Below are 26,780 nucleotides of genomic sequence, written 5' to 3'. Positions count from 1 at the left end.
TTGTGCAACAACAGTATTGTCCAAGWGCTTCACAGAAATGGAATGAGAACTGAAACTAATTCTGCCTGCTCTTGAAATGAATGGCAAAAAAATACACGGAAAAAGCCTTTGAATTTAAAAGCACTGGAAAATATTATCAGTTTCTTTATTATTTTAAAGTAAGATCCATGTTGAYAGTGCTGCTTTTGTGTGTTTTGGATTTACTCCTGGAAGCAAACAAGCATTCATGAGTGGACATAGTGCTAAATGTTTCCTCAGTCCCCTTCCCCTTATCTGGTTACTGTCGGTGGTGGCAGCCAGGCCCACTGGAGAACACCCTAAGAGGAGGTTCAGGAAGGACCTTATTTCTCTGAAATTACCTGAAAGGGGGTTGTAGCCAGGTGCAAGGTGGGCTCTTCTCCCAGGCAGCCAGTAGCAGGACAAGGGAACATGGTCTTGAGTTGTACCMGGAGAGGTTTAGGTTGGACAACAGGRGGAATTTCTTCACAGAAAGGGTGATTAGACATTGTAAGGGCTGCCCGTGGAGATGGTGGAGTCACCGTCCCTGGAGGTGTTTAAGGAAAGGCTGGATTTGGCACTTGGTGCCATGGTCTGGTTCACAAGGTGGTGTTGGTCCATAGGCTGGATTCGATCTCAGTGATACTTTCCAGGCTAATTGATTCTGTGATCCCTCCTTCCAGAGAAAACTTTATTTATTTATTTATTTATTTTTAAATCTGAGTGGTAGGAAATATTGCAGGGTTTATATATTTTCATTTTAATTTGTTGCCATCCTGCCTTGATCCAGGTACATTGAGGTGCCCTGTCGGGGTGTGATGCCCAGAACCAAGCACTGCCTGTGGGAGATGGCTGTTACCTGACCTGGGAAAGGMTCGCACGTGGAGGGCTGGGGATTTAGTGCTTAAGTGAAACCTCTGGAGACCAGAAACAGGGGCGATTATGTCACCGGGTGAGCAGCTGAGAGGCTTCGCTCGGCTCCCAAGGGCCAGCGCACAGCTCCCGCACTCCCCGCAGCCCCGCGGGGCTCCCCAGGCAGCGCGGGCTGCGCGGACCGAGGGGAGGCGGCGGGGAGGAGGTGTGAGGCGGCGGCGCGGTGACTCAGCCGCGGCTACCGGGAGGTACCGGCGCCACACGGAGGGACCGCCACCGACCGTGAGGGAACCCCCCCGACCATGAAGAACCGGCCCCGATCGTGAGGAACCGGCCCACGAGGGGCCGGGCGGGGCGCCCCTGGGGCGCGGGGCGGGGGACCCCGCAGAGGGGCGGGGCGGGCGCTCTGTGTGCGTGTGTGTGTGACAGGTGCGGCGCGCGCGCGCCCGCCGTCACCCCGCTCCCCCCGCCCGTCCTTCCCCCCCCGCCCCGCGCGCGCCGCCCTGAATATGCAAATGCGGGTATAATTGCCAGCCAATGGCGTGCGCGCTGGTCACATGGTGCTGGTGGAGGCTCAGGGAAGAGAAGTTGAGTCCGGGCGAGCTCGGGCAGCGCCGCCAGAGCCGAGCGAGCCGCGGGCGAGCGCCGCGCCTCCTCCGCAGGGAGCCCGCCGGCCGGGGCTCTGCCTGGACCATGCCGATCCTCCTCTTCCTCATAGACACGTCCGCCTCCATGAACCAGCGGGCGTACCTGGGCACCAGCTACCTGGACATCGCCAAGGGCGCCGTGGAGATCTTCATGAAGGTGAGTGCGCGGCGCCGGGGGAGCCGCCGCCCCCCTCGCCCCCTTCGCCCCGCTCACGCCGCTTCTSTCTGTTCTCTCCACAGCTGCGGGCCCGGGACCCGGCCAGCCGCGGCGACAGGTACATGCTGGTTACGTTCGACGAGCCGCCCTACTGCATCAAGGTAATGACCCCCCCCGGCCGCCTCGGCCTTGCGGCAGGGCCGCCCTTGGCGCGGCGCGGCCCCGTCCGGCCCGGCGGCGGCAGCAGCAGCCTGTGAAGATGGCGGACATTTTGCTTTTGTATGGAGGAGAGAGGCTGAGGGCGCTGCTGAGATGGAGGAGGGGGGGGGAGGAGACGGGCGGGCCGTGATTCACCGCCCCGGCGCAACGAGGGGCGGCCGCGCTCCGCCCCCCGCGGGGCGGTGGCTCCGGCGGGGCCATCAGCGCGCTCGGGCCCCGCGCAGCCCTGAGACCCCCGGGACACGCGGGCAGGGTGGGGCAGGCGGTGCCCGACCCCGCCGGGCAGGGCAGGGCAGGGCGAGTTACCCCTCACGGCTGCGAGGCRGGGGCAGCCCCGGCCTTTGCACGGCTGTGGGTGTGGGACAGAGCACCCGCGGCTGTTAACGCCTCTGTGGGGAGAAAACCACCAGTATTGGGGGTTTCCCTGTCCAACCCCTTGTTCCTCCTGCCGAGCACGGTAGCCTGCACCAGTTCTGTGGAAGGTGCTTGCGGTCTCTACTCCGCAGGGTTTTGGTGAGCTGGATTGTGGAGCCATCGAGTCATCAAGGTTGGAAGAGAGACCTTTAAGATCACCAAGTCCAACCATCAATCCACTACTGCTACAGTAATTCCTGAACCACTAAACCACATCACTCAGTGCCAGTGCCATCACTCAGGCTCTTAAACACCTCCAGGGACAGTGACTCCACCATCTCCCTAAACAGCCTGGCTTCCTGAATCACAATTTTTTTTTTTTTTTTTCCCTAGCATCTAATGTGAATCTCATCTGTCCCAGGTTAAGGCCCTGGTCTTCATTGCAGGCACAGCAGAAGAGATTGGCCCCCACCTCACTGCAGCCTTTGGTAAAGCTAAAGGTAGAGAACRATGAGGTTCCCCCTGAGCCTCCTTGAGTGTAAAAAAGTCTGCCTGGCTGGCTCCTCTTGTTCCTGTTTTCTCATTCCTCGAGCTTGAGGCAAGTAGGGCCATGCTGTTCACATCACATCAGCTGCACCACGATGTTTAGGTAGACATAAAAAAAAAAATCGTGGTGCTGCATCCCTTATGCTCTAGGCTGCAGCTTGCTRATAGAGACATCCTAACTTGAAATACTCAGATAAAGCATGTCACAGAAAGCATTGCTATGGGAGTTTTAGAATCCATCTGAATAGTCCTGGATTAGGACTGTATTTGCCCAGAGTAATACAGTACTTACCATAACTTGGGCTGTAGACCCATGCTATAAAGGCCAAAGAAGTTCATGTACAAATACACTGTTGGTCATCCTAGAGAAAAAAGGAAAACATTCTGTAGTTCTAACTCGAACTTCTTGAGAAGTTTTAAAAATGAGTATGCTCACTGGTGCTGTCTTACATTTTTGATAATGAGGAAATGTAGTTRCCGTGAGCTCCTTTCATCTAATAAATTTACACAGCTTTCTGAAGTGACAGAAGTCATTGAGTAAGTATTTATTTGGTATTGCACCTTTTATTTCCTCAGAAGGAGGTGTGGAAGAAATTTCTGTCAATTCAAACCATCCTTGATTTAAATTGAGAAACCTACTGCCARAAAACCTACATCTGCCTGGGTGAGGTGTTTTTTAGACGTGATGCACACACCATTTGCCCTGTCGGTGGCTGGATGCAAACCCCAAATCTTGGTTATGCCAGTGTTAACTCTGTGTTTCATGTGTCCTAGATTTCTCCTAGTTTTGTGTCAAATATTTTACAAGTATATCTTATGTTTGAGAAACGAACTTGCTCCCTGCAGTGGCATCAAGCATACTGGTGATGTAATAAAAAAATGACTTCGCTGGTGGAGGTGTGTGTTGTAATGCTACAGGTTATTATCACATCTATACGCAGATTTGCTGAGGAAGATCCTTGTGTTTAATGAGCATCTGTGTACATTCTGATGTGCTAATGAGCATCTGACTGTTCACAGTTTTAGTAAATAGTAATTGAAATAAATGGGACTGCGATACCCGTCGTAGCATTCAATCATACAGTAAATAATATACAGTAAATAGCCAAGGGGAAAAAAATGTATTGTGGTTCTTGTAACTTGCTAATGTCTCTTCATAGAAATTTATATTTCTGCCTTTAGCACACTGGTTTTTAAATTGGACCTTAAACAGTCTTGAAATATTTTTTCAAAACACAGTAACTTTCCTARGAACAGGCTGCAGATTCAATAAATATCTGATTATAGTAATTACGATCACAAGTGCAGCTCAACTATTGCATAAAGACTTCATAGCATAAATGAGTGTTATTGCGCTGTCATCATGTCTGTTCCTCAAGCAGGGAAAGCCTCATAGCAGTGATGACTCCCTGTTTGAAGACTTGTTCTCAAGACCTGCACTGGTATTTATGATGTTCCCTCGGTTGTGTTTCCTTACAGTCATAGTTGTTGAAAAACTTCCTGGTCTAGGCCAGATTCTTACAGAATATGCTTGCAAAAGACATAAAATTTAGTTACTTTGCTAATKCTGCTGCAGTTAAATACTTTATTTCTCTTGGTTTAGAGAAGGTGAAAACAAACTTGGCAAGTGAATGTGTTTTGCAGGCTTGCTTTCCAAGTATGTGCAGCAGTGCTTGCTTTATCCTCTTGTTTTCTTTATGATTTATACTAATTAAATTACATAGTCTCGCAGATAGTTTAGCAGTGAAGCACTTAAAGGAAATAATCTGATAGTGGAGTTGAGACCACCTAGGAGGCAGAGGAATTACGGGAAYTTGAGCTTTCGAGTAGGGGTAGGTGAGATAAGTGCATTGGATTTGTTTYCTTCCAGAATTTGTTTGCCTGTAGCATTAAAGTGTTTCAAACCAACAGCACTGGTTCACTTTTGATGGACAAGAATATATCAAGAAAGTATTATGCACATGTATTATATGGTKCTAAGTGGAAGGATCATGCTGTTGCACAAAGGATTTGTCAAAATCTGTTAAAGTAAGGTGGTGCTTTTGAAACTGTCTTTAGAAGGTTTGTAATTATTTACAAGACCTGTTGCTTTTGTTTATTTGGCTGCTTATAGCTCTGGGTGCCACCCTTTTTTAAAAATGGAATTATTTAGTCTCTAGTGGAGCTGTGCAAAGAACTGTGGTGGCAAATGTCTGGAGAAGAGTCATGGTGCTATCCTGGGAAGGTGGAGACAGGAAGATGGGGATGGCAGGAATTTCAGCCCCACGATGGCAGCCGATGCCTCTGGAACCTTGTCAGCTGTTTGGCTCCTGTTTGTTATATAATGTATAGGTGGTGATTTGTGACAGCAATTACGGTGCAACAATTTAGAACTCTTACTTTGTTTCCAAAATACTCTGTAGTAAGAGACAAATATTTAGTATTTTAAAGCATATTATGAAATGTATTAACCTTGTAATTATCAAGTGATGTGATCCYGAATAGGTCAGTGGAAAAATATCTGCAAGTTACATTGGATGTTGGATCAAACTCTGATTTTATGAAGCAGAGGAAAAAATAGCATGCTATTTCATGAAGTAAGAACGTTCAGCCTAATTGTTTTAGTGAGTATTTTAGATTAAAATTGTGATAAGGTGCTATCAAGTGAGTCTTAGTTAGTTAGTGGCATGTTAACATGGAAATGAGCTAGTCTGTTCTGGTGTTTGGGTATCTGATTTTGTGTATTTGGCGTGCTGTGGTAGGTAATGATATAAAACATCTTTGCAAAAGGTGTCTGTTACTATTACTATTAAAACACTAGTGATAAATTTAGGTATGGCAGGAGTGTGTATCCCTTGGGCAAGAAAGATGGGCTCAGGAACAGCCTTGCTCCCTGGCAGGGTAATGATGCTTCTGAGCTGTAGCTAAGAGAAGTTTATTGTCTGATTCAAAGAATATGRTACCTGATGTGTCCTTGTTTTGAAGACTTTCTGTCCGTGGATTGCTGGAACCCAGAGCTTGCTCCATCGCAGCTGTGCTGTGACCTGGTGCTGCAGCACCTGCAAGCCTTGTGTGCCAGCCCCACCCTTCTCATCCCTTCCTGCACAACGTGGCTGATCCGGAATGCCTGGGCAGGAGGGTGGGAACAGGCCAGGCCTGTTATTGACAATCCTGCAGAGCACTTCCCAAGCTCCCACGGTTTGAGGATCAGGGACCCATCAKGAGCTGTTGGTATGGCCCTAATGGTGTTCTATGGCTTTTTCCATGTATTTGCCTGGTTGATTTTTTTTCAAATCACATRAATTTCACCATCCTCTATCGAATACAGATGTTTCACTATACGTAAGCACATGCTGTGGTATAAGTGGACAGAATGTTAAGCCATTTTGTTTATTTTTTTCATGAAGTAATGGTGCTAGAGTAAAAGTATGGGTAAAAGGGAACAGTCTTTCACTGTCCTTTCTCCCCAAGCTTTTCCTATTTTCCAGTGATGATGTTTCAGCAGGATCTGTCTAGATATCTGTGAAACTGGAGCTCATGTTAAAACCTTAACCTAAAAAGAGTTTCTGAAAAGGAAAGCAAGGCTTAGCTTCATTTATTTTTTTCTGTTCTCGATTTTCRTGAAACCTCACATCCTGCAGTTTGTGGTTTGCTTGTGGATTTGGGCTGCAAATGGCGTGTTCAGGCCCAGACCAAAAAACACAATGGTGGCCTTATGTGAAGTTATTGATTAACTGGACTGCCCTGTTCCCTTGTGACTGATATCTGGCTGCTGGCAGTGATACGGCCTTTCCTCAGGGCTCGAGGAATATTATTTATGATCTGGTCACAAAAATAYGACTTCTGTTTTATGTTCTTCTGAGACTCTATAGTCTGACCTTCATAAATGATCTGGTCACAAGTCAGAGGACTGAGAGAACATAAGTTATGTTCTGAAATACGTATTTTCCTCCTTCTGTTATGTGTTATACTGAATTCAAGAGTCAGCTGTGACTGCACTACAGAAATAGGTTCCATGAATTTGAGTGCAGAAAAATGTACGTAGCTGTCTAAGAAGTARCTCAAATTACTTTATACAGTGTGTGAAACACTGCACTGTTTGAGATGTGCAAACTGGGACTGATGGATAGGATGCCATCCAGTTCCGCTGCTGTTCCCTGYTAGCCTGAACATATGTTACACTGCTAAAGAGCTCCCTTGTGGAAGCAGCTCTTCATGATGGACCCTGAGCAACCTTTTATTTTTTCCTCTGAAATTCTGGAGCTGGATTGAGATATCTTAGAAGCTGGAGCAGGAATTTGTAGATGGTTTTTTTTAAATATCTACCGAAGAGTGCTTAGTGTATGTAAATAACTTGTTCATTTATGATATTGAAATAGTGCTTCAAAACAGGGTTCATAAGGTTTCACTCTGCTGTCTTTTATTTCAGTGGCACAGAAACTTTTGCCAGCATTTTTTGATTTTGCTTTCACATGGAAGCTTTGGTGGTGCAGAATGGAACTGATTACCACTGACTCTGCACAGGGCAGTGGCAAATGAATAGGCTGTGCTGCARRAAGAGAGATGTGAGATCTGTTTGTCTRTTTCTGGAAGAAATTAGATCAGAGCTCCTGACCCTGAGCTGCAGGGAGAAAGAGAAACCCAGCTGTGAAACCTGTTGGGTTTGAGGCAGAAATCTGCAGGAATGCTGCCTGAGGTGGTASGAAGTGCATTTATGTGTTTTTTCACTTTTGTGAGGGAAGAAAACCAGAGGAATGCTTAATAAGCCAGAKCACTGTAGCAGATCCACAGAATAAGCATAACTTGATTAAGCTTTTACAGGAATCTTGAGATACTGAAAACCATCAGGTTTTACATGTGCTTGCCAACAGCCAAACCTTTTACAAGTACTTGGTGGTCTGGCCTGTGCTGTGGAAGGGGTGGTGTGAACAGCTGGGAATACGGTTGGAGGTTTGCAAGCTGGCAGTGGGGTGTGCAGGCAGAATTGTTGGTGCAAGGCAGATAGCAGCTGCAGGGGCAGGAGGGAAGCTGCTATCCGGGAGGTGCAAAAGGGAAAGAAAGCTGAGGTCAGTGGGAGAGGCCTATCTTTCTCTCCAGATATGCTGTTAATAATGTACACACTTAGTGAACCTRCTAGCCAGGCGTTGTTGGAAGGAGGGGAGAAAAAGGTGCAGAATGTAGTACTGAGGAACTGGATGAAATGAGGCAGCACATGCTGCGTCTGTTCTTGATAATTAATTGAGGAGGCTATATTCTGTACTTGTTTAGTGGAGAGAGATAACCATTCCAGTTTTACCACCATACAATTTTTGGGTCAGTTAGAGCAGTATTTTTATTTCTGAGCACCAACATCTTTCATTGCCTGTGAAGTACTACACACAGCTTTCCTCCACATCTTCCGCTATGCTTGTTTAAGGCTTTGTTGTGAAATTTGTGTATTTTCAGAAGGCTGTCGTTTAGCAGAAATGACTGGCAGGTTAAAGTCAGCAATTGCAATTCCCTCTGTTAAACACAATGACTTACGGAAGAGAAACAAGTCAGTTGTTTAAGGAGCGTTCATGCAAATCCTGATTGTCTAGTTCTTTTTGAAAGCAAAATAAAATCAACTTAGTACTGTTAGGGAATAACCATCAAACAGTTTTTACATGCTCGTTTTGATTTAACTGCTTTATCACTTAAATCTGACGGAAGAATGTGTGCAAAAAAGTGCCTATTTTTAAAAAATTAAGCATCTATTTTGAAATTTGATAAATAAAGCCATAAACAGAAGATTCTTGGTGCACGTGGTAGGTTTGTATTTTATATACTGCAGCAAATGTCTCTCAGAATCTGAAAACATCTAAAAACCCATTTTACTAAAATCTTCGTAATTATAAATCAGCATCCCTGCAGCAAGGAATGAAGTACTGTAGCCGCTTTTAGCTTAGAAAGGAACAAAATTGATTCCTGTAGAGAGTGTCCTTTAAAAAGCACATTGCCATTCCTGACAAACATCATATTGGGTAGTGTAAAACATGCTAAAATGCTTTTAAACATGCTTAAGCATGCTGTCTTACTTCTTCGTGTCCTGTTTGTGAGTTCTRGTGAATATCTTCTTCCAGGAACTGGTATTCTGGTGAGGACAGAACATTATAATGAGGAATTTTGTGAAAAGTAATGTACCTTCTGCTTTAAAAAAATCCCAGAGCAGTAATAATCAGAGTGATTCATTCTTCTAAAAGGAATAGTTTTGTGCATTCTGAAATTGAGGTATTTTGTAAAAGATCAAGTTCATGCAAGAACTTGAAGGTGGTGGTTAAATTTTTGAAAGGAATTGATTTAAGTGGAAGGACATTTCAAAAATTAACTTCTTGACAGAYATGATGGACTGAACTTTGCTTGGCTGTCCTTTTTATTATTATAATTTTGAAGTCATTTAATACTTGGAACTTGTGCTTTCACTTCTGTCTGTCTTTGCAGAAGGGTGAGTCTCTTGCTAGGTTAATTTTCAATGAGACTATTTTGACTGGTTCTGTTTCCATAGGAATCTGCTAAGTAAAAGCTTGCTTTTTCATCTGAGGTTGGTTTCTGCTTTGTACTGTACAGTAGATGAGATGCCAGAGGCCTTGAGTGGAAACCAGTGTCTGTTCATAGCCACTAGTGCAATTTATATTTCTTCTTTTTTTTGGTTCTTTATTTGGGCTTGGACACATTCAAAGATGTAAGCCCTTAAGACTACAGGATAAACTAGACAAAAGTAGATATATTTGCATTAAGAGGCTTAACTCATCCTCAGTGCAAAGGTCACTTTTATTTTAAAAATAGAAGCTTAAAATGTGGAATCAGACACAAGTTGGGTTGGATCTCCCTATCTGTATTTTTGTAGCGGGATGTTCTGTAAGGAGGAAGGTGCTTTGTGAAGTTGGTGATTCCCGTCACATGGAATCTTTATGGTCTGCCTCTCCTCCTTTTGTGCTGTTACTATTTGAGCTTCACATATGAGGTTTTTGAAAGATGTCTTTTTTGTTGGTATATTTATGTAAGAAGGCCTGGGCCTTGTACCTGTGGCTGTGTGGTGTGGCTAAAAACACGCACAAAGTACATCTGTGATACCTTGAGAATGGGCATTCATTCTTTTTAAACTTGATGAGAACTAACATAGTATTAAAAGCTGATTGGCTGACATTTTGACAGTGGAACAAGGTAATTAACATTGCAGACACTTCTACCCTGCTCACCCTTGCGTATTTTATAACAGCTTGCCAGGAGGAACTGTGATTTGCAGCGGTGGTGCAACAATGATGTTTTGAGCTTGCTGTGATCTAGAAAAGATGTAACTTAGTGCTGTCGCCTACAGTGTTCTCATACCTCAGGCAGTATCCAGCRGGAAAGAGCACGTTCTGTACCGTGTGACCTGTGTTCTGGAGCTGAGTGCTTTTGGAGGGGGAGCAGTTCTACTCCAAGGGCCTTGTCAGAAGGTTCCAGATGGCTCCAGCCTGAGTGATTCTTTTCACTGTCTCTATTTTGGATGCCTGTATCCTTGGTTTTATTTAATAACACAGTCTTTTTTTTTTAAAGCAAAACAAAAACAAAAGAAAAAATCAGTGGAAAGAGCAGCTGATGCTGTTATGAATTTTAAATGCAGATTGTTACTTAAGTAATTCACTCGTGTAGATTGAGTCTTGGAATTTTGTCTTCTTTCTTAAACTTTATCCTTACAATGTACCTCTTAATAAGCTAACTCTTGTGCTTTTACACCCCCCAAAAAGTATAGCAGGAACTAATTTAAAGGAATTTTTTTTCTTTGTATTTTTTCTGGCTAATTTTAGAATAGCCAGAAAACACTTACGTAGCAATCAATTTCAGCTGTAAGCAGCATGTTCTAGGGTTGAGGTTTTAGGAAGGTGCCAAGAAAAAAGTATGTTCTTGTAATGAGACTCCGTTATTGTGCAGATCAGAATCTGTGGTTGCCCATTGACTTGTATTGATCTGTATATTCACTCTGCAGAGTATTCAAAAGAGAAAATGTCTTTGRGTGTAAGAACTGAGATTGACAAGGATCTCTGAAAGTTGAACTGCATATTGTCAGATAAGTCAGCAAATCATGTTTTATTTTTAAATAGCTATTGTTATTATTGTTTTCATTTTCTAGCTCACAGTCTCACAGTTTACCCAGTTACAATTCTGTCATTGTGTACCTATGCAAATTTCAGGATAAGCAGCACTAGATTATTTAAATGTTACTCTAGCCCAAAAAAAAAGCACTACAGAGTTCCGTAATTTTACTTTTTTAAGATAAGGCAGTTATTGATTTGTGTGTTCTCACATATGTGTTTAAAATCTTAAACGTATAAAATAGTATTTAAAAGAATAAGAATCTTGTTAAGATGGATGTCTAGTAATTAATTGGGCAGAAAACAAAGATCTACAGTGTGGTTAAGCTGGTGTTGCCATGCTCTGCTTCTGAGTGAGAATAATGCATTAGCACTGGTCTTCATAACGTGCTGATGGTGCATCCAGTGAGTTTTGATTTAAAAAAAAAAAAAAAAAAAAAAAAAAAAAGTTAAGCTCTGTTTTGTGAGAGAATGTGCATCTGTTGAGGCAGAACACTTGGTCCTTTAGCTGCTGCCAGGCCTCCTGTTGGTGCTCCTGGGCTGGGACATGGTGGGACCAGAAGGCTGGATCAGGACCCTGTGCCCTGCACTCAGAGGGCCTGGCCTGGGGGAACTTCTGTAATCAAAAGAGCTTAAGCTCAGGTAGTTACTTTTGATSCAGATGATTCTTGCAATATAAATAAATCCAACCATGCCATCATCTGAAATAAAAATCTGACCTATAATAATGCTCCCAAGGCCACCAATGTATTTTTGGCTGTATCAGAATGAAGGTGAAGTTGACTTATTTGCTAGGCTGGCTAGTTGGTATTTCAGTGACGATATATATGAATTTAATAATCATCTAAAGTTTTTTGTTTTTAACTGCATTTCAGACATGAATTGAGGAAAGCTGTTGATTGCATAACTCCTTTTAGATTTACCTTCTTGAGTTTTGAAGTAAATTTGCAATACCTGTAGCACTTTGGTGTGCTGCTCTAGTTCTGTGGTATGCTTTTGGGAGGAAGGAGGAAGGAATGTGGCAGTTTTCAAAATAAACATGAATCATACTGTGTTGGTTCAGCTCTGGGCTTAAAAACTAGAGTATCATCAGTAATGCTCTTCCACTTCATTTCCAAAGATGTGCCATGAAGAATCCCTTGTGCTCATAGCACCTACTCTGTAACCTCTTAGCTGTTGCCTTTATTCCTTGCAACTTYTCCATCCATGCTGAGTGTAGGAAGGGACCAGGAGAAGGACAGAGCTGTGCCTGGCTGGTATTGAAAGTGTATTTGTTGGGCTGGAGGAGCAACAGGCGCTGTGAGTGGCTGAAAATGTTTGATTGAAACCTCCACATTTCAGCAGTTGCCCTCTTTACAGTGTTTGGATAAGATGCACCTATAATGGTATTTCTGAAACGACTGCTATGCTGCTGAACAGGAGCATGGAGCCTCTTGTTATGCTTAGTGTGCTAGGGCTGCAAACTGTGATTATTTCTGTGTTCYCTCTCCATTAAGCTGTTTTGTAAAATGTAGCTTGTTCTGGTTCAGCTCTGTGCTGAAATGTCCTGGCTTCTTGAGTGTTTCTCAGAAATAGGTGCTTTTTTAACTGGATAGTGTTTTTCTCTTTAAATAAGAATGTCTTTTGGAACAGGATGATACCATGATCTCTGTGGTATTTATACTTTCCTTTCTTCAGGTGTTTCCTTTTATCCTTGTGCAGGAAAAAGTGCAATGAGAGTAACTGTCAAAGTACATGAAATGCTGTTGACCAAAAAGCTAAATCCAGAGACGAATTGAAGCAGGAGCAGCAGGTAAYAAATAAAAAGGTAGTGTAGGCTTTTTTCTTTCTGCTTGGCGTTGATTATTATCACTTGGTTCCAAGCAGTTTTCAGCTTTGAGTTGTTCATACAGCATCTGCATTTGACATTCCTAAAGGAGGAGATGCTGCTTCTCTCTAAATGCTTATATTAAAAAAAGGCCCCAGTACTCATTTTGTGACTGGAGTTTAAGAACCTCTCTGCTAGTGTTTTGCAGGAATGTTGTGCTTAAATGTTATTTGAGTTGTTCTTGCATAAACATCTTGAATTCTTCTTGAAGGAAAAGCTGTGTTATCAAGGTACATAGTGTGTCCCAGAGAAAGAGGAAGAATTGTGATACCTGTCACTGGATGGAGATAGAGCAGTGTGCATCAGTTGTGTGGGATTAACAGAATCATCTACTTCAGTGTCTTMTTTTTTTAAGATGTGTTCTTTTCTAAAGATGTGTTAAAGCAGTTAATTATTCTCTGGTCTCTTGGAGACATTTTACGTATACTAAACTTCTGTGATGTTTTATTTGACTGAAATTTAAGTGCTTTTAAAAAATAAAATTTTTAGAAAGTCCCCTCTGGATTTAAAGAAGCACTTCTAGTGGATAGTTTTCAGTTTTAAGTGTCCTACAAAAGCAGCAGAAATAACTTTACAGGAAGAAACAATTAGCTTACTATTCAGAATACTTCGTCTTAGCACTCTGACCTGATGCTCASTAGCTCTGATGTAAGGAGGACCAAGTGATGCTTTTGTAGACTCTTAACTGTACTTGACTGCTCTGTGGGCTCATTGAGGGAGTAGTTTAAATCTGCTGAATTGGTTACCTGCTAAAATACTCCTCAGATGAGAACTGAGAAGGAGGGGTTTTGCTAGGCAGGTCTCACAGGAGACAGCAGTGTACATCTGCTGGAGCAGCCAGTGAGTCCTGGCTGCTGCCTGCATTCAGCACTGCCCCAGTGATAAGCTGATTTCAGACCTGGGTGCCAGTGTCATTCTGTGCTGGATGTGTACTGATCGCAGATACGAGAGGTGGGTGCTGTGCTGCTCTCCCGTGCTGAAAATGAAAAAGGATTGATCTTGTGAGATCCTTTGCTAAGGGCTGTTTGATGCTGTGCAGTGACAGGACTGGTGCGTTGCATAGAGCAAACTAGAGAGAAGTGGTGCTGAAATGAGAGAAGAGTTCTCCTGCAGCCAAAGGTACAGAAAAGCTGCGAGCTCTGTTGCCTCAAAAATGGCATAAGTATTTCGAGGGGAGTCAATGTCTGTCTTTTAGAGCTGTTTTTCTGCACCATTTACAYAGACAAACATTTGTGAGGATGAAATTTGTAGGTGATGAAGGTAACGTGATTTTGAATTATTTTAGGACATRRAAAATGTAAAATAAAAATGTATATGGTGTTCATAGTGTAGTCAGCGCCTCATTTCTCCTGTGTGCTTTTTTTAGCTAACAAATCTCTGAACATCAAATAAAAGACGTGGGGGTAGCGTGGGCATTGGCTGTTCTGTACTGACAAGCAGCCTTTTCCTGTCCTTCATGGGCAGGGGGACACATGGTGCCAGCATCTCTCCCCTTTCCCTGTTTGCTGAGTTTTATTGTAGCACAAATGGGGTGACCAAGAGAGCCTTTGTTTGCTGGAACTCCTATCCCAGAGTTGCTGAAGCTGGGGCAGAGAAGCTCAAGGCTACGTAGGAGGTTATTCCCTACTGCAGAACCCACTGAGCAGTGCTGCAGCTGRGTTCAGGAGATTACAAAGAGGTAAAAATACTTCGGCATTTGAGAAGCAACCCCTTGAGTTCTAGGGGGTCCAAAACAACAATTCACTACTGTACAAAAGAAACAGGCACTCAAATTTGGCTCAGACATGAGCAGGTCTGAGTTGTGACCAGGTGTGCAGACACCACTGAACAGAAAGGTAACTTTAAAATGAACCATTCTGATGRTTTGGAAGGCAAAATGCTGTACTGGTTTCACTGTCTTCCCAAAGTATTTGGAAATTCCATAGCAGGAGTGGCTTCAGATTTCAACAGCTGATTTTTTTTTTTCTTACCTTATTTTTTCCAAATGATTGCTACTGACAATCCAGGATGCCACAGGCATATTATTCTGAGCTGGTCTGYTTTCCTAAGATGTGTGCATTTAATAATAATAGCTTGAATTATTGAGAAACTTAAATRCTTCAAACAAGTTGTAATATCTGAATTGCAGTTGTTCTTTCTAGGGAAACAGTAGCAGAACTCTTAAAACTGTGTGTTTGAATAAATATTGAGTACTCTCTGTAACACAGGCTGYTGTGATTGACATGCAAGATTGCAAATTGTCTTCTTGGAAGATCATTTGTAGTAATGTTGCAATTTTTGAACCTGATCTGAAAACAGTCCACTGAACAATAAACTATAAAGTTCAGTCTTTCGGCATTGCTTATTAGAAGTGCTAAAGATGAAGACTTGCAGCCTGAAAAGCACCACCTCCCTGGACTTCATGGAGCTGGTGAAACTGGGAACTGCTTTGGGCCTGGAATTGTTATGCTCTAATACCCAGCCTTGGCTTTGCCCTTTTTTTTACCAGCTGACCAAACTGTGCCAAGAAATAGTTTGAAAGAATAAAAGAAGCACAGRACCAATTCTAGCCAGAACAAACTAACAATGAACCAATAAAAAAAACTTACAAGACCAGTAAACCTGAAGTTAAGCCAGTGGAGCTGAGACTACAAGATCTGTATATTATAAATACTCAAAATTTGGTACTGTTTTACTTGTGCTTTAATATTGCTCCCTTTTATGTGATAAAGGTTGGGTCGAGTGGTTTGCTTTTGTTTTTTTAACTCCCACTATACCATTTTATAAGATTTTCTTCCCTGTCTCTTACAACTAAAATGTTCTGTTTCTCCTAAATCTTGAAGGTCTTCTTCAGAAGCTGCCGATTCTGACCAAGATTTCCTTTTGCTTTTCAACTCTGTTCCTTTTGATGTTCAGTTTCTCCTGATTCTGATTGGTCTAAATAAGGCCTCTTTTTTTCACTGGATTTTTCACCTTGGTGTTTGAATTCTTGTTAATCTGGGCCTTTCTCCTGTCGAAATAAGCTATTTTGACCTTACCTGCTTCATGAGGCAACTGAAATACTTCTATAGCTGTATGGTGAAATAGAGCAGGGCATGGATTTGTCTGAAAACGAAGTCACCAGAGAAAAATGTTACTTTTTAAGTATGTTATTTCTTGTCAATATGATTTGCTTGCAAAGGCTGAAGCCAGGAGCTGGAAGGTGGTGTGGTGCTTCCARATCTCTGGGTGGTTTGTAGGATGGCATCCAAAGCTTGCAGAAGGCCAAATGACACTGCATTTTTTGCCTGTTGTTGGCATAAGCAAAAAGGGTGAGATTTTTGCTTTTAGTACTTGTTTTTTCCTAGCTATTTTTGAAAGTCTTTTGCTATGTGTTTAGAGTCTAAAATTATTTGTCCATATAAATTATCAAAGGAAAGGCCAGTAACGTACTGGCAAGGTAGAGGCTGCTCAGGCTGCTATTAATAAATTTTGGGCATAAAAGTGACCTAAATCGGAATGTAATAYTGAAGATCAGGAGGAACTACTCTCACTGTTCAAATTGGTTCATAAACAACTGAAATAACTAATATTCAGGTCTGACTTCTTAGTTACTGACCTGTGGAGGATATGTAGTTTTGTGGAATATGTTTGTGTTCAGTCCTGTAAGGTTGTGGAGGTTTTTTTGGTCATTAGTGTTTCTGCTGGAAAATAGAGCCAGTGTTTTTTTTTTTTTTTTGTAAGCAACATTGGTGGCAGTATTGTGAATTTAGGAAGGATTATTATTTAATCACTTTAACATGAACTGATTGTGCATCTGCTCTGTGTTGGGTACTTGACTCTGTTTTGCCCTAAGAATGTTGTTGCTCTATGTATGGAAGAGAGAATGTGTGGACTTCTTCAGGGCTACAGTTTCTGTCCGTGAAATACATGTTTTATTATATACATCRGCTTGAAACATTGTGGAGAAAAACATTTTACAGAAATAGACCTTCTCATTGATTTAAGTGTTTTTGACTCAAGGATCTTTTTTTGAGGATAAGGTAGAGAATATAGTACATTAACTAATCAGACTTTTATTTAAAGCTGGATATGGAAATCTTTCATTTGATGCTCTTGTTCGGTTAATGAAAAGTTCTTCCACTTTACTCTGTTTATTTCAAAGGCACAGCTCTCCTTGGCTTTATCTTTAAAGATCCTGTGAGAGCTGTGAGATGAAAAATAGTTTTCTTGGACAGCAARCCATCGATGATCAGCTGTTCCTTGTACCTTCAGCTTCCCTACTTATGCCTGGGGAAATGGTACATATTTTATTTTGCAGGCAGTTGACCACACTGCAGCAAGTTCAAACAGAGAACTGGAAGCTGAGCAAACATTTTCACAACGGGAAAATAGCAGAAGCTCCAAATATCAGTRAAGACTCTCACTGTTTATTTTATAAAGAATACTCTTAAATTCATTGGAGTTCAAATCAAGCAGTGTAGACTGGGAATAGTGTTTCCTTTGTAAATGTTTTGTTCCCCCCCACAATGTGCTTTTGTAACAACGTAACTCAGATTGTCTTTGCTGGAAAACACTTTTTGAGCTCCAGCTTGTACCTTCCCAATAAGCTGGACTCATTCATGGGTGTTCTTGCCAGACAAAAGGGAGCAGTCTCCCTTATAATTGTGACAGAACTATTTTGGTAATTGTTCACTTAAATTGTTTGAAGGGAAGCTTTTTTAGTATGAGAAAAATCATTTTGTTGGGGTTTGGTGCTATTTCACTCTGAAAAAATACCCTTAAGTCATTTTTACTCCCAAAAGAGTGACCCTGTGCTTACACTTCATTCTTGCCTTGAGCTGACCACAGGTGTGGGAGGTTGCTGTGGCTCTGTTGATGAAATGCTGTATTTTGTTAAGTTGTGGTGGTGTGTGAATGTTGATGGTGTTTTATTGAGAACGATCYGGTTCTTTTGAGCTTCTGGGGCAGTTTAATCATAAAGCTGGACCAGTCCTGATGAAAGTGTGCAGTAGTTGCCCTATTGCAGAGTTTTCTCTCTTCTTTCCCTTGTTTTAATCTCAAGTTTGAAGAACTGGTTAGGGGAGCTACACTTGACCAAAATGTTCTTGGTGTATCATCTTGATAATTCTCCATTCTGGAAAGAAATCCACCCAGCTCAGGCTCATAAGCTCAGCAGAGATACTGATCATCATATGTCTTTCCTTCTACTCCATTTTTACATTCTGTTATGGCTCTGAACATGACCATTTCAGAGYCCTCAGTGTGTACTGAAGGTTGGCAATGGGATATAGCTGCTTAAAAAAGCACATGAAAATCCTGTCCTCTCGTGTTCTTGCATGGCTTGGCACTGTCAGCAGGTGGCTGCTGCTGAGCCCAGCGCATGGGGAGGAGAACCTGCTTCACCTGGAGGATGTGTTGCTCAGAGGTTGTCCCAGCAAAAATCAGGCTGTCTAAATGATCTTCTCCATGTCTGCATGGCTGGAATTCCTGGTGGAGCATGGGAATGTCTCTGGTGCCAGATGATAGTGAGCCTGGGTGAATAAGTGCTTGCTTGCTGCAGGAGTGTTTTGCAGAGTACCGTGTAATAGCAAGGCTGAGAGTTGTGGGAATATCCAGGCGTTTCAAGCTTTGGTTGTTTTTTGCTGAGACATCTTTAAATCCTGTACCAATTCCTTGTGAGCTGWTCTTTCCTAAAATGGCTTCCCAACTGTGCAGCAAACTGCTTTTAAGGCAAGGGTATATGAACCACACCTGTTGGGCCTGCTCACCCGAGGGTCCAGAGTGCTTCGTGTGACTGGTGCATCTTCATCCCTTTGATCCCTAGGCTTTGTCTGCAATAACTTTTTTAAAGACCTCCAAAACTTCAAGCTGTTACACTGAGACACTCTAAATAGTGATTTGGTTCTGTCTTACRTAGAGTGTTTGCAGCCACTGCTTTATTTCCTTCCAGCCTCAGTTTATGGAAGAAAGGACAAAAGGGAAATGGGTATATGCCAGAAGAGGCAGTGACATTATGCTGCTTTTATCTTGGTTTTACCTTTGCTGTTACTTTGGCAGCTGCATTTCTGATTTCCAAACATGGCAGTTTCTCCTGAAAAAATGTCCACATGCTAAATCCAAATACTTCTATTAACAGCATTATCTCTGCAGCACTTTTCGTGGTAACTTTTTTCCAGTGCTTGGCACTGTGTRTTTCTTGAGTCTCTCATTGTAGGTGTAACTATGTTTCACATCAAGTTGTGCATACCTGGATTAGGTGTGTGCAGCATGTAAATGGTGCAGTGCATCTGTTAATCAGGAATATAATTAATTTTTCTTGGGAAGAGAGATAAGTGCCAACTTGCAGTTGATTGCAGTTTGCTGCTAGAATAACTAATAAGCTTTTTTGTTTTATGTAACAGGCTGGATGGAAGGAAAACCATGCAACATTCATGAATGAACTGAAAAACCTTCAGGCTTCAGGACTAACAACCCTTGGTCAGGCACTCAGGTCATCGTTTGACTTGTTAAATCTCAATAGATTAGTGTCTGGAATAGACAACTATGGACAGGTAACAAATCTATTCATAGTTTCTCTCTTATATTTCTGTGGTTTTTTGAAATTAAAGTTGGGGAGGGATATTGGTGGTTCAAGTTTGGTTTTGCATTTAACTTCTTTTTTTAATGTTGGATAGCTCTGTCTCAGAGCTTGAACTGGGAGCTCTTTTTCTTATTATGGCTATTGAAAATAACCTGGAAAATGCTGGCATTTTTTTCGTTGCGGAAGTACAAAGAAGCAGAATATAAATGCCTCAACTGTGGACACATAAGAGTGGCCCATCTTTTGTAGTTCTGTGTGCTTCCACACCTATTAAAAGAAATGCACACATTAAAATAAATACAGGATTATTTTGGAAGATTGCTCATCTTACTGTTTATTTTATGATGACAAAAATACAAGCCTGTAAGCCTGWGTGTTAGGATTACTCTTAGCATTCCTGTGTTTTTGTCTGTAGGGAAGGAATCCGTTCTTTTTGGAGCCATCTATTTTGATTACCATCACAGAYGGAAACAAACTGACAAATACGGCTGGAGTCCAAGAGGAGGTAAACTCACATTAAGTTCTTTCAAGTGATGATTGTGCAAGTTGGTGCTGTGCTGAGATGAGTATTAATTGGTTTTTTCCTGCTAATTGTACTTCTGCATCGTTGACCTGTTTTTATAGAGAATAGAAACCAGCTGTCCTGTCACTGCCCAGCCCCTAGATTTAGAGTCTGTAAGGATTTTGGGAGATGAGAACTTCAGATAAATTAGTGGGTTGGAGAGAAATGGGATCTTTTACAGAGAAATGAATGAATTTARATATGATGTTCTTAGATGGCTTGTCAAATACTGGAAAATATTCTGTAATCTTTTTTACCAGCTTCATCTTCCGTTGAATTCTCCTTTGCCTGGAAGTGAACTAACCAAAGAACCATTCCGTTGGGATCAAAGGCTGTTTGCTCTGGTACTGCGTTTGCCAGGAGCTGCATCTGCTGAACCAGAGCAGCTTGGGAGTGTGCCTACTGATGAATCTGCTATCACACAGATGTGTGAGGTTACAGGAGGTAACTGGATGCTCTTTTGCTTTGCTTCATGTTTGGCATTTGCCTTGAAATATTTCTTGTCCTTTAATTTGCCTTCACCTCTTCCTGTTTTCTCTCTCTGAACTACTCAGTGTCCATGTGAATCCATGTGGTTCTTTCTTTCTGCAGTAATACAGGAGAGCTTTAAAATAAAGCAATAATCCTATTTCAGATCTAGATGTGAGAGCATTTTTGAAATGCAGTAGGAGGCTTTGGAAAATTTATTTGGTTATTCCGGAGGTTGGCTTTTCACGAGATTTTTTTTTTTTTTAATTTAAGTGTTGAATTGAACAGGACTGCTATTAGTGAGATGTTAATTCTGCTGCAGGGCTGATAAGCTAAATTTAACCTTAAAAGAATTCATTCTGGAGCCTATTGCTTGRTGCGTTGATCAGAATTTTTTTTTTAATTGGTGCTTGGAGAAATTGTTGTGTGGGAGGAGGAGGTTTGGGTAGACAAAAGCAGATAGATTACATAGTCTTGCTGAAATCAGGCCTTCTTAATGGCCTCTGTAAACTTGGCCTTGGTCCAGCCTGATGAAGCCTTAATGACCTCTTTTAGTAACAAGTCTCAGCAGGTTGTGGGGCTTTGGTGCTTTTYCTTGGTTGTATTGCATTTGCAAAGTATTTTGCCTTTTACATAAACTTGTACAGAGTTTGTTGCCATTGTTTTGGATGGAATTGCAAGCCTTGGTAGTGTGACTTGGGTAATAAAACGCCTTCCTTGATTTAGATTACTCAAAACTTGCTTTTCTGTTTCCCCATCTAATTGCTCTCTTGCAGGTCGTTCGTACTGTGTTCGGACACAAAGAATGTTGAATCAATGTTTAGAATCTTTAGTTCAAAAAGTCCAAAGTGGAGTTGTTATTAACTTTGAGAAGTCAGGACCAGACCCAGCTCCTATTGGAGAAGGTACAGTGATTGATGGGTTTTTTCCCCTTCTCCTAATGATTAAGACAAAATGTTTTGTTTGTATGTAAATATCCTTATGTGTCTCCATGTCCTTCCTGCCASCTTTTCCTTGTAGTGTACAGGATACATTTTCTACAAGTATTGGTTTGATCCTTGCTAAATTAAATGATGCGTTATATCTGCACATGCTTGTATAGATCATCTACTGCTGGCTGGCTCTGTGTCACTCTTTTACCTCTTTTTGGGTGGCTGAGGAAAGTGAATGTTTGCAGGAAGCATTTAAGTTTGAATTACAGTGTTGTCAAGACTGTACTTAAAATAATTAAATCTAGCAGTAGTGTATTTAAACACTTYAACATCTCTAAAGCAATCTCAGTGCTTAATTTTCTGTACATTTTCATTCTGCTAATTGATCACAGAACAGTAAGTTTCAGGTGCATRTTCTTAGCTGCAAGTGAAAAACTGTGCAAAGAACAAGGAGTGACTTTGCTGCCTGTGAGTCAAGTGCATAAGAGAAATAAGGAAAATGCACTCCACATGTGGAGCAGTTCTTTAGATTTGCAGAAGTTCATGGTTTAAAGGAAGTGAGAGGGCTGACCAGTTCCGATTTAGGAAGTTTGGATCCTGGAATATCACAAAATGTAACAGCTTTTAGCATCACGTGAACATTCTAGCAAAGCCAGCTTTATTCCTGCTTTCATTCTGGAATCACCTYTTTCTATGTTTATTTTCTACTTTTGCTTATTTAAATGTCATTTTATTGGAAGGCTTTCYTATAATGCTGTGCAGGACAGCACAGCACCAAATTCCCAAGTCTCTGGTGGCCCAAATGTTCYCTGCTGTGTGGCAAAATGGCTGGTGAARTTTGAGGGGTTTTTTGTTTACTTSATGYACTGTGGATGTGAATGTATAAAAATGTCAAGACTTCTCATCTCTATGGGAATTGAGAAAGTCCTAAACTATAGAGAAATATGATATGATTTACCCAAGCTGTAGAAATAATTGTTTTTATAATGCAGACAAACCAAACTGATGTGTCACTAAAACATGGTTGCCACAATATTACTGACCAGTTCTCTAAAGCAAGGAAAACTAGTAATGTAAAATATTTTTAAAACAAAGAAGATAATTTAAGTGAGTGATCTTTGCTGTGCTGTTTGTTTTGGAGAGCAATATTTGAAAACTAGAGGTAACATCGGTAGAGCTGCAAAGTTCTTTGTCCACAGTGTGCAGKGAGGTTGTGCTGGTGCACTGCAGTGGACTGGCAGGGAATGCTGGCCTTTGCAGCAGGCTGTGGGGTTTAAGTGATCTGTGAATTGCTGTAATTAAAAATGTGGCAAAAGTCAGATGCATCCAAATTCTCCATGAAACTTTCCTCCTATTTCAGTTTCCACTAGGGCAGCATTAGTCAGTGAGTGTTGCAGCCCATGTGGAAATRTAAATGCCAATTTTCAGCCTTTCCAGGTGCAGCAGAACCAGCAGCAGTAGCTTGGTGCTGCCTGTGGGAGCTGTCAGACACTGAGCTTAAGCAAATACATTTTCCATAATATGTGAGTATGCCTTGCTGCACTCACTGTGTAATGGCTGTGCCACAGGAGCAGAAGGGAGATCAGGGCAAATGTTATAATTGTTTCTCAGATGATTCTCTGATACACCTGGATGCATAAGTTACTTCAGCCCCTGATGTAAAGATCTGTATGTCTTTGGAACAAGAATAATGAAATGCCTTACTGGCTGCTAATACAGAAATTTTGCTAGCAGACAAATGCATGCATGTAGCTTTTCATTTTCTTTTTGTTTGTTATTTTGCTTTGTTTAAATTTTAGATGGACTTGTTGATTCATCCAGGCCCATCAATTCATTTGCTTCTCAGCCGTGGCATAGTTGTCATAAACTCATTTATGTACGGCCTAACCCTAAAACGGGTGTTCCTGTGGGGCACTGGCCAATCCCAGAATCTTTTTGGCCTGATCAGAATTCACCAACACTGGTAAGTAAAATAAGAACTGAAAAAAGGATTCTACACTAATAGTTGAGCAGCCTGAAATAAGATAATGGATAGAGTAGTTTTTACTTTCTCTATTTATAAAATTAAGTGACTTTGCTTTAAAAGGTTAAAACTGTTTTTAACARAGTGGTGTAATCTAATGTGGATACCATAACCTGTGACATTTCTTGTATSCAGAAAGTTCACTTCATGTATATGGTTAGTTAATTTGGTGAATGGTTTTTAAAGGTTATAAAATTTAMCTGTAAGTTAATTCACGTACCATGAATCATAGTGAGCCTATTAAATTTTAATCAAAACTTCATAAAATTCATTTACAAGGAAAAAGGAGTATTTGTTTTTGAAAAAAGTCAACCATGGGGATTTTTGCTTAGTATTATTTCATATGTGGAGTCTTCCTTCAGTAGCGGGAAGAATTAAAACTGAAACAGAAGAGCTCTTCTCTGCAGAAAATGAGGAGGAAACAGTATTCATTTCTCCTTTTTTGACTGAAATGATCATACATTTGGCATGCCTTATTAGCCTTTCTAAACATCTCTCTTTTGTTAGGCATGTCCTGTTCCTGCACTTTGCAAGTGCTCAAGGTAYTGTCTGTCCATTCCTCTTGCTCCCACCTCCTGATGAAAGAGGGGAAAAAAAAAGAGATTTCTAGAAAATTTCTTGAGAGATGCTTTGTGATTGAGTGTAGTCTCACACCTGTTTTTTGTGAATGTCAAGCTGGGAAGCAGAGTTGAAGTTTCCTTTAAACCTATCTGTGTTGTAGTTTGATTGACATGAAGGCTTTTAAATATCATGATAAATAGTGGCATATTAACATTTTTCTCTTGGTGGGAAGAATGTATCTGTGTGTGAKCATTTTTTTTCACTTAGAGAAATATTTAGTTAATCGATATTCTATTATGGGAGCTTGTATTTTATTCTCTTTGGAGGAAAATTGTGGAAACATTTTCCTGGAAGTGTTTTAGACTTATAAGATGGTAAAATGCCTGGTTTTGGATGTTTTAAGAGAATTGTTCACCATAAATATGTGAGAATTGATACCCTTTTCCCCCCTTTCAGCCTCCGCGCACAGCTCACCCCGTGGTGAGGTTCTCCTGTGTGGATTGTGAGCCCATGGTCATAGACAAGCTTCCTTTTGACAAGTATGAGCTTGAGCCTTCTCCCCTCACCCAGTACATCTTGGAACGAAAGTCTCCCCATACCTGCTGGCAGGTACTTGCCCTTTCTTTGAATCTGGAAATGTGACGGGTAATCTGAGGTACTTCAGTCTTTGCAAGTCTGGAGAATTTGGGTCTGGTTCAAATTCTGCAGCAGATGAGAAGAAACATGTCAAGGTTTCACTTACCTCCTTTCTAAGAGWATTATCAGCAGTCAGAATGAGTGTTCCCTCCACAGGCTTTGTAATCTCATTTAATTCTCTTTCTAGGTCCATCTCATTTTGCTAAGAAATGTGCCCCCCAGGTTCCATTTTTGGCTAAATTGAAATTCTCTGCAGGCTTCCATTTGCTTACAGGGAAAAACCCAGCACTAGTTTCCATCATGTTACCTAATGAACAGCTGCAAATCATTTTCACTAGAGGTTGAAGCTGCTAATGGGAATTGAATGGAAGCTGTTGATCCTGTTGACTAGACTGGCCTTGAAGAGGTCGAAGTTCTGTTGCTGAAATCCTTTGTCACATGCTCCTTCTGTAATTTTTTATAAGTTTCTGTGTCCTCTGTAAAGTAAGGCTCCCTTCTTGGTGGTGTTCTTGTAAATAATAGTGTACACCAGGCGTATGCATATTCAAAAGAAAAATTCAAATTACTTWAAAAAACCTAATTTCAAAAATGTCCTTTCAACAGTCATTGGTACATTATTTGCCTGAGTTACTAAAATTACTCTGCTGTTTTTTCAAAAACTGCCTTTCCTCTCCCAGCTATGCTTCAGACCCTTACAAATCAGAGAAATAGGCTCATTGTCATAGAAACCATGTAACAAACCCAGTTCCTTATGCCCTGAAAAAAACAGAGGAAAACCACTTGCTATTTGCTGCAAGGTTTATTTTTTTCTAGGAAAACTATTTTTGACTTAGATGTGGGTTATTTTGCTTGCCTCAGTCAAGAATCTACCATTTTTATCCTGTTGAAATATTGCTTACATGTATTGCTTTTSAGGGTTAATACCCTCATATATGTGCACTTAAAAAAGTGAAGTCAATTTTAAGAATGTTGGCACTGGGCATGATCAAGATGTTTCTTCAATGTTTGTTTTCTTAATTTCTATGCTTAAAAAAGTTTTGCATTTCTTYTTGTCAGTGTTGTAAATTTTAGTTGTGCTATTTTATGAATCAGAAGACTAATTTCAAATAGTTTGTTTATTTGGCATTCCTTCAAYAGATGTCCTCAAACCTATTTTAAATAATTTGAAAAACTCTTCAGGGCATCACTTCACARTAGTTTCACTAAAGCAGTAAAGATGGCTCTGTGAAGAACATTTCCACACTCTCTGGGGATACACTAAATGTTGCATGTCCCACTATTGTGACTGGGGAATGTAAGTCCACACTCACCCTGATGTGTTCAGATTTGTCTGGTCTTGATAATTTACTGTTTTAATGCAGTTGGATTCAGATTAATTGGAATTTTTAAATGCCTTGTGTTTWATATTTTTTCACGTTCTTCATTCTAATACAGTGATCTCTCTTATTCTTTGTCAGGTATTTGTGAGTAGCAGTGGAAAATACAGCGAACTTGGCCACCCGTTTGGGTATTTAAAAGCAAGCACTACTTTAACCTGTGTAAACCTCTTTGTGATGCCTTACAACTACCCTGTTTTACTTCCATTGTTAGGTAGGTAACACATCTGCATTGGACTGCCAGTGCAGCTGCTTCAGAGTAAAAACAAAACAATAATGGTTGGTGTTCTGCCTTAGTTTGAGACATTATAAAATAATGGAGATCAGAGAGTAGAGAATGTTGCAAACTCTTTTAACATACTTTGGGAGGAGAGGATTTTCATACCCCCTCTCCCTTTTTTTCTCTCCAGCAGAGGAGGAGAGCTACCTGCTTCCAGTGCATGTTTGATGCTGTTCACCTCCTAGACACGTAGCCTCTTCCTTAACCTGGAGTAAGCTTCAACCTCCATTCTTTTCCCTCATTTAGGGTGTGGTGTATCCAGGTTTTGCAGTTGCTCTTGTAGCAGCTTATTTTTTACTGGAAGATGAGATGCAGTGTTTGTCACGGGTGTTGGGAAGAGGGAATTCCCTAATGCAGTTTAGAGCASTAAGAAGGAATTGAGCAGTGAAACAGTCTGCATTTCTTTCCTGCCCAAAGGACCAGGTTTTGTTTTTGCTTTTTTTTTTTACTCCCACAATGAAATTTATTTTCTAAGGAAAGACGATGTGAAAAGGTGTTGTGTGAGTAATTGCCACRGTAACTGTGGTTGGTAGGGATCTGGCATAAAGGTAATGGCAGAGAGGAGTTTCCCATGTGCCACTAACCATTTAAGTTGCAGATGCTGTAAGACTTTTATGTTCTAATTTTTGTGGGTGTGTTTAGTGATACARAAGAACAGTGATCAAGAGA

At 41.3% G+C, this 26,780-nt stretch overlaps 1 protein-coding gene across 6 annotated transcripts in view; it reads left to right on the top strand.

Annotated features, from left to right (window-relative positions):
- Nucleotides 1-1,428: 1,428 nt before the first annotated feature.
- Nucleotides 1,429-26,780, top strand: part of LOC130580453 (integrator complex subunit 6-like) — a 38,151-nt gene continuing 12,799 nt past the window's right edge. For 4 of the 6 annotated variants that reach the window (XR_008966108.1, XR_008966107.1, XM_057377957.1 and 1 more), the window contains exons 1-9: nucleotides 1,436-1,674; nucleotides 1,758-1,835; nucleotides 19,095-19,244; nucleotides 19,689-19,778; nucleotides 20,096-20,279; nucleotides 21,080-21,208; nucleotides 23,035-23,198; nucleotides 24,276-24,428; nucleotides 25,913-26,045. Coding sequence is in view for 4 of the 6 variants with exons in the window: in XM_057377957.1 (XP_057233940.1) it covers nucleotides 1,564-1,674; nucleotides 1,758-1,835; nucleotides 19,095-19,244; nucleotides 19,689-19,778; nucleotides 20,096-20,279; nucleotides 21,080-21,208; nucleotides 23,035-23,198; nucleotides 24,276-24,428; nucleotides 25,913-26,045 (1,192 nt within the window). In the remaining 2 variants the exon portion in view is untranslated. Of the gene's footprint in view, nucleotides 1,675-1,757; nucleotides 1,836-19,094; nucleotides 19,245-19,688; nucleotides 19,779-20,095; nucleotides 20,280-21,079; nucleotides 21,209-23,034; nucleotides 23,199-24,275; nucleotides 24,429-25,912; nucleotides 26,046-26,241; nucleotides 26,323-26,780 lie in introns of all 6 variants that reach the window. The other 2 variants (XM_057377959.1, XM_057377958.1) reach the window with 2 other exon arrangements.

The sequence above is a fragment of the Malurus melanocephalus genome, unplaced genomic scaffold (genome assembly GCF_030028575.1).
Source record: "Malurus melanocephalus ecotype Western Australia unplaced genomic scaffold, MMel_1.1 scaffold_335, whole genome shotgun sequence".
NCBI classification, from domain to species: Eukaryota; Metazoa; Chordata; class Aves; order Passeriformes; family Maluridae; genus Malurus; species Malurus melanocephalus.
This window is presented reverse-complemented; position numbering and strand designations above follow the sequence as displayed.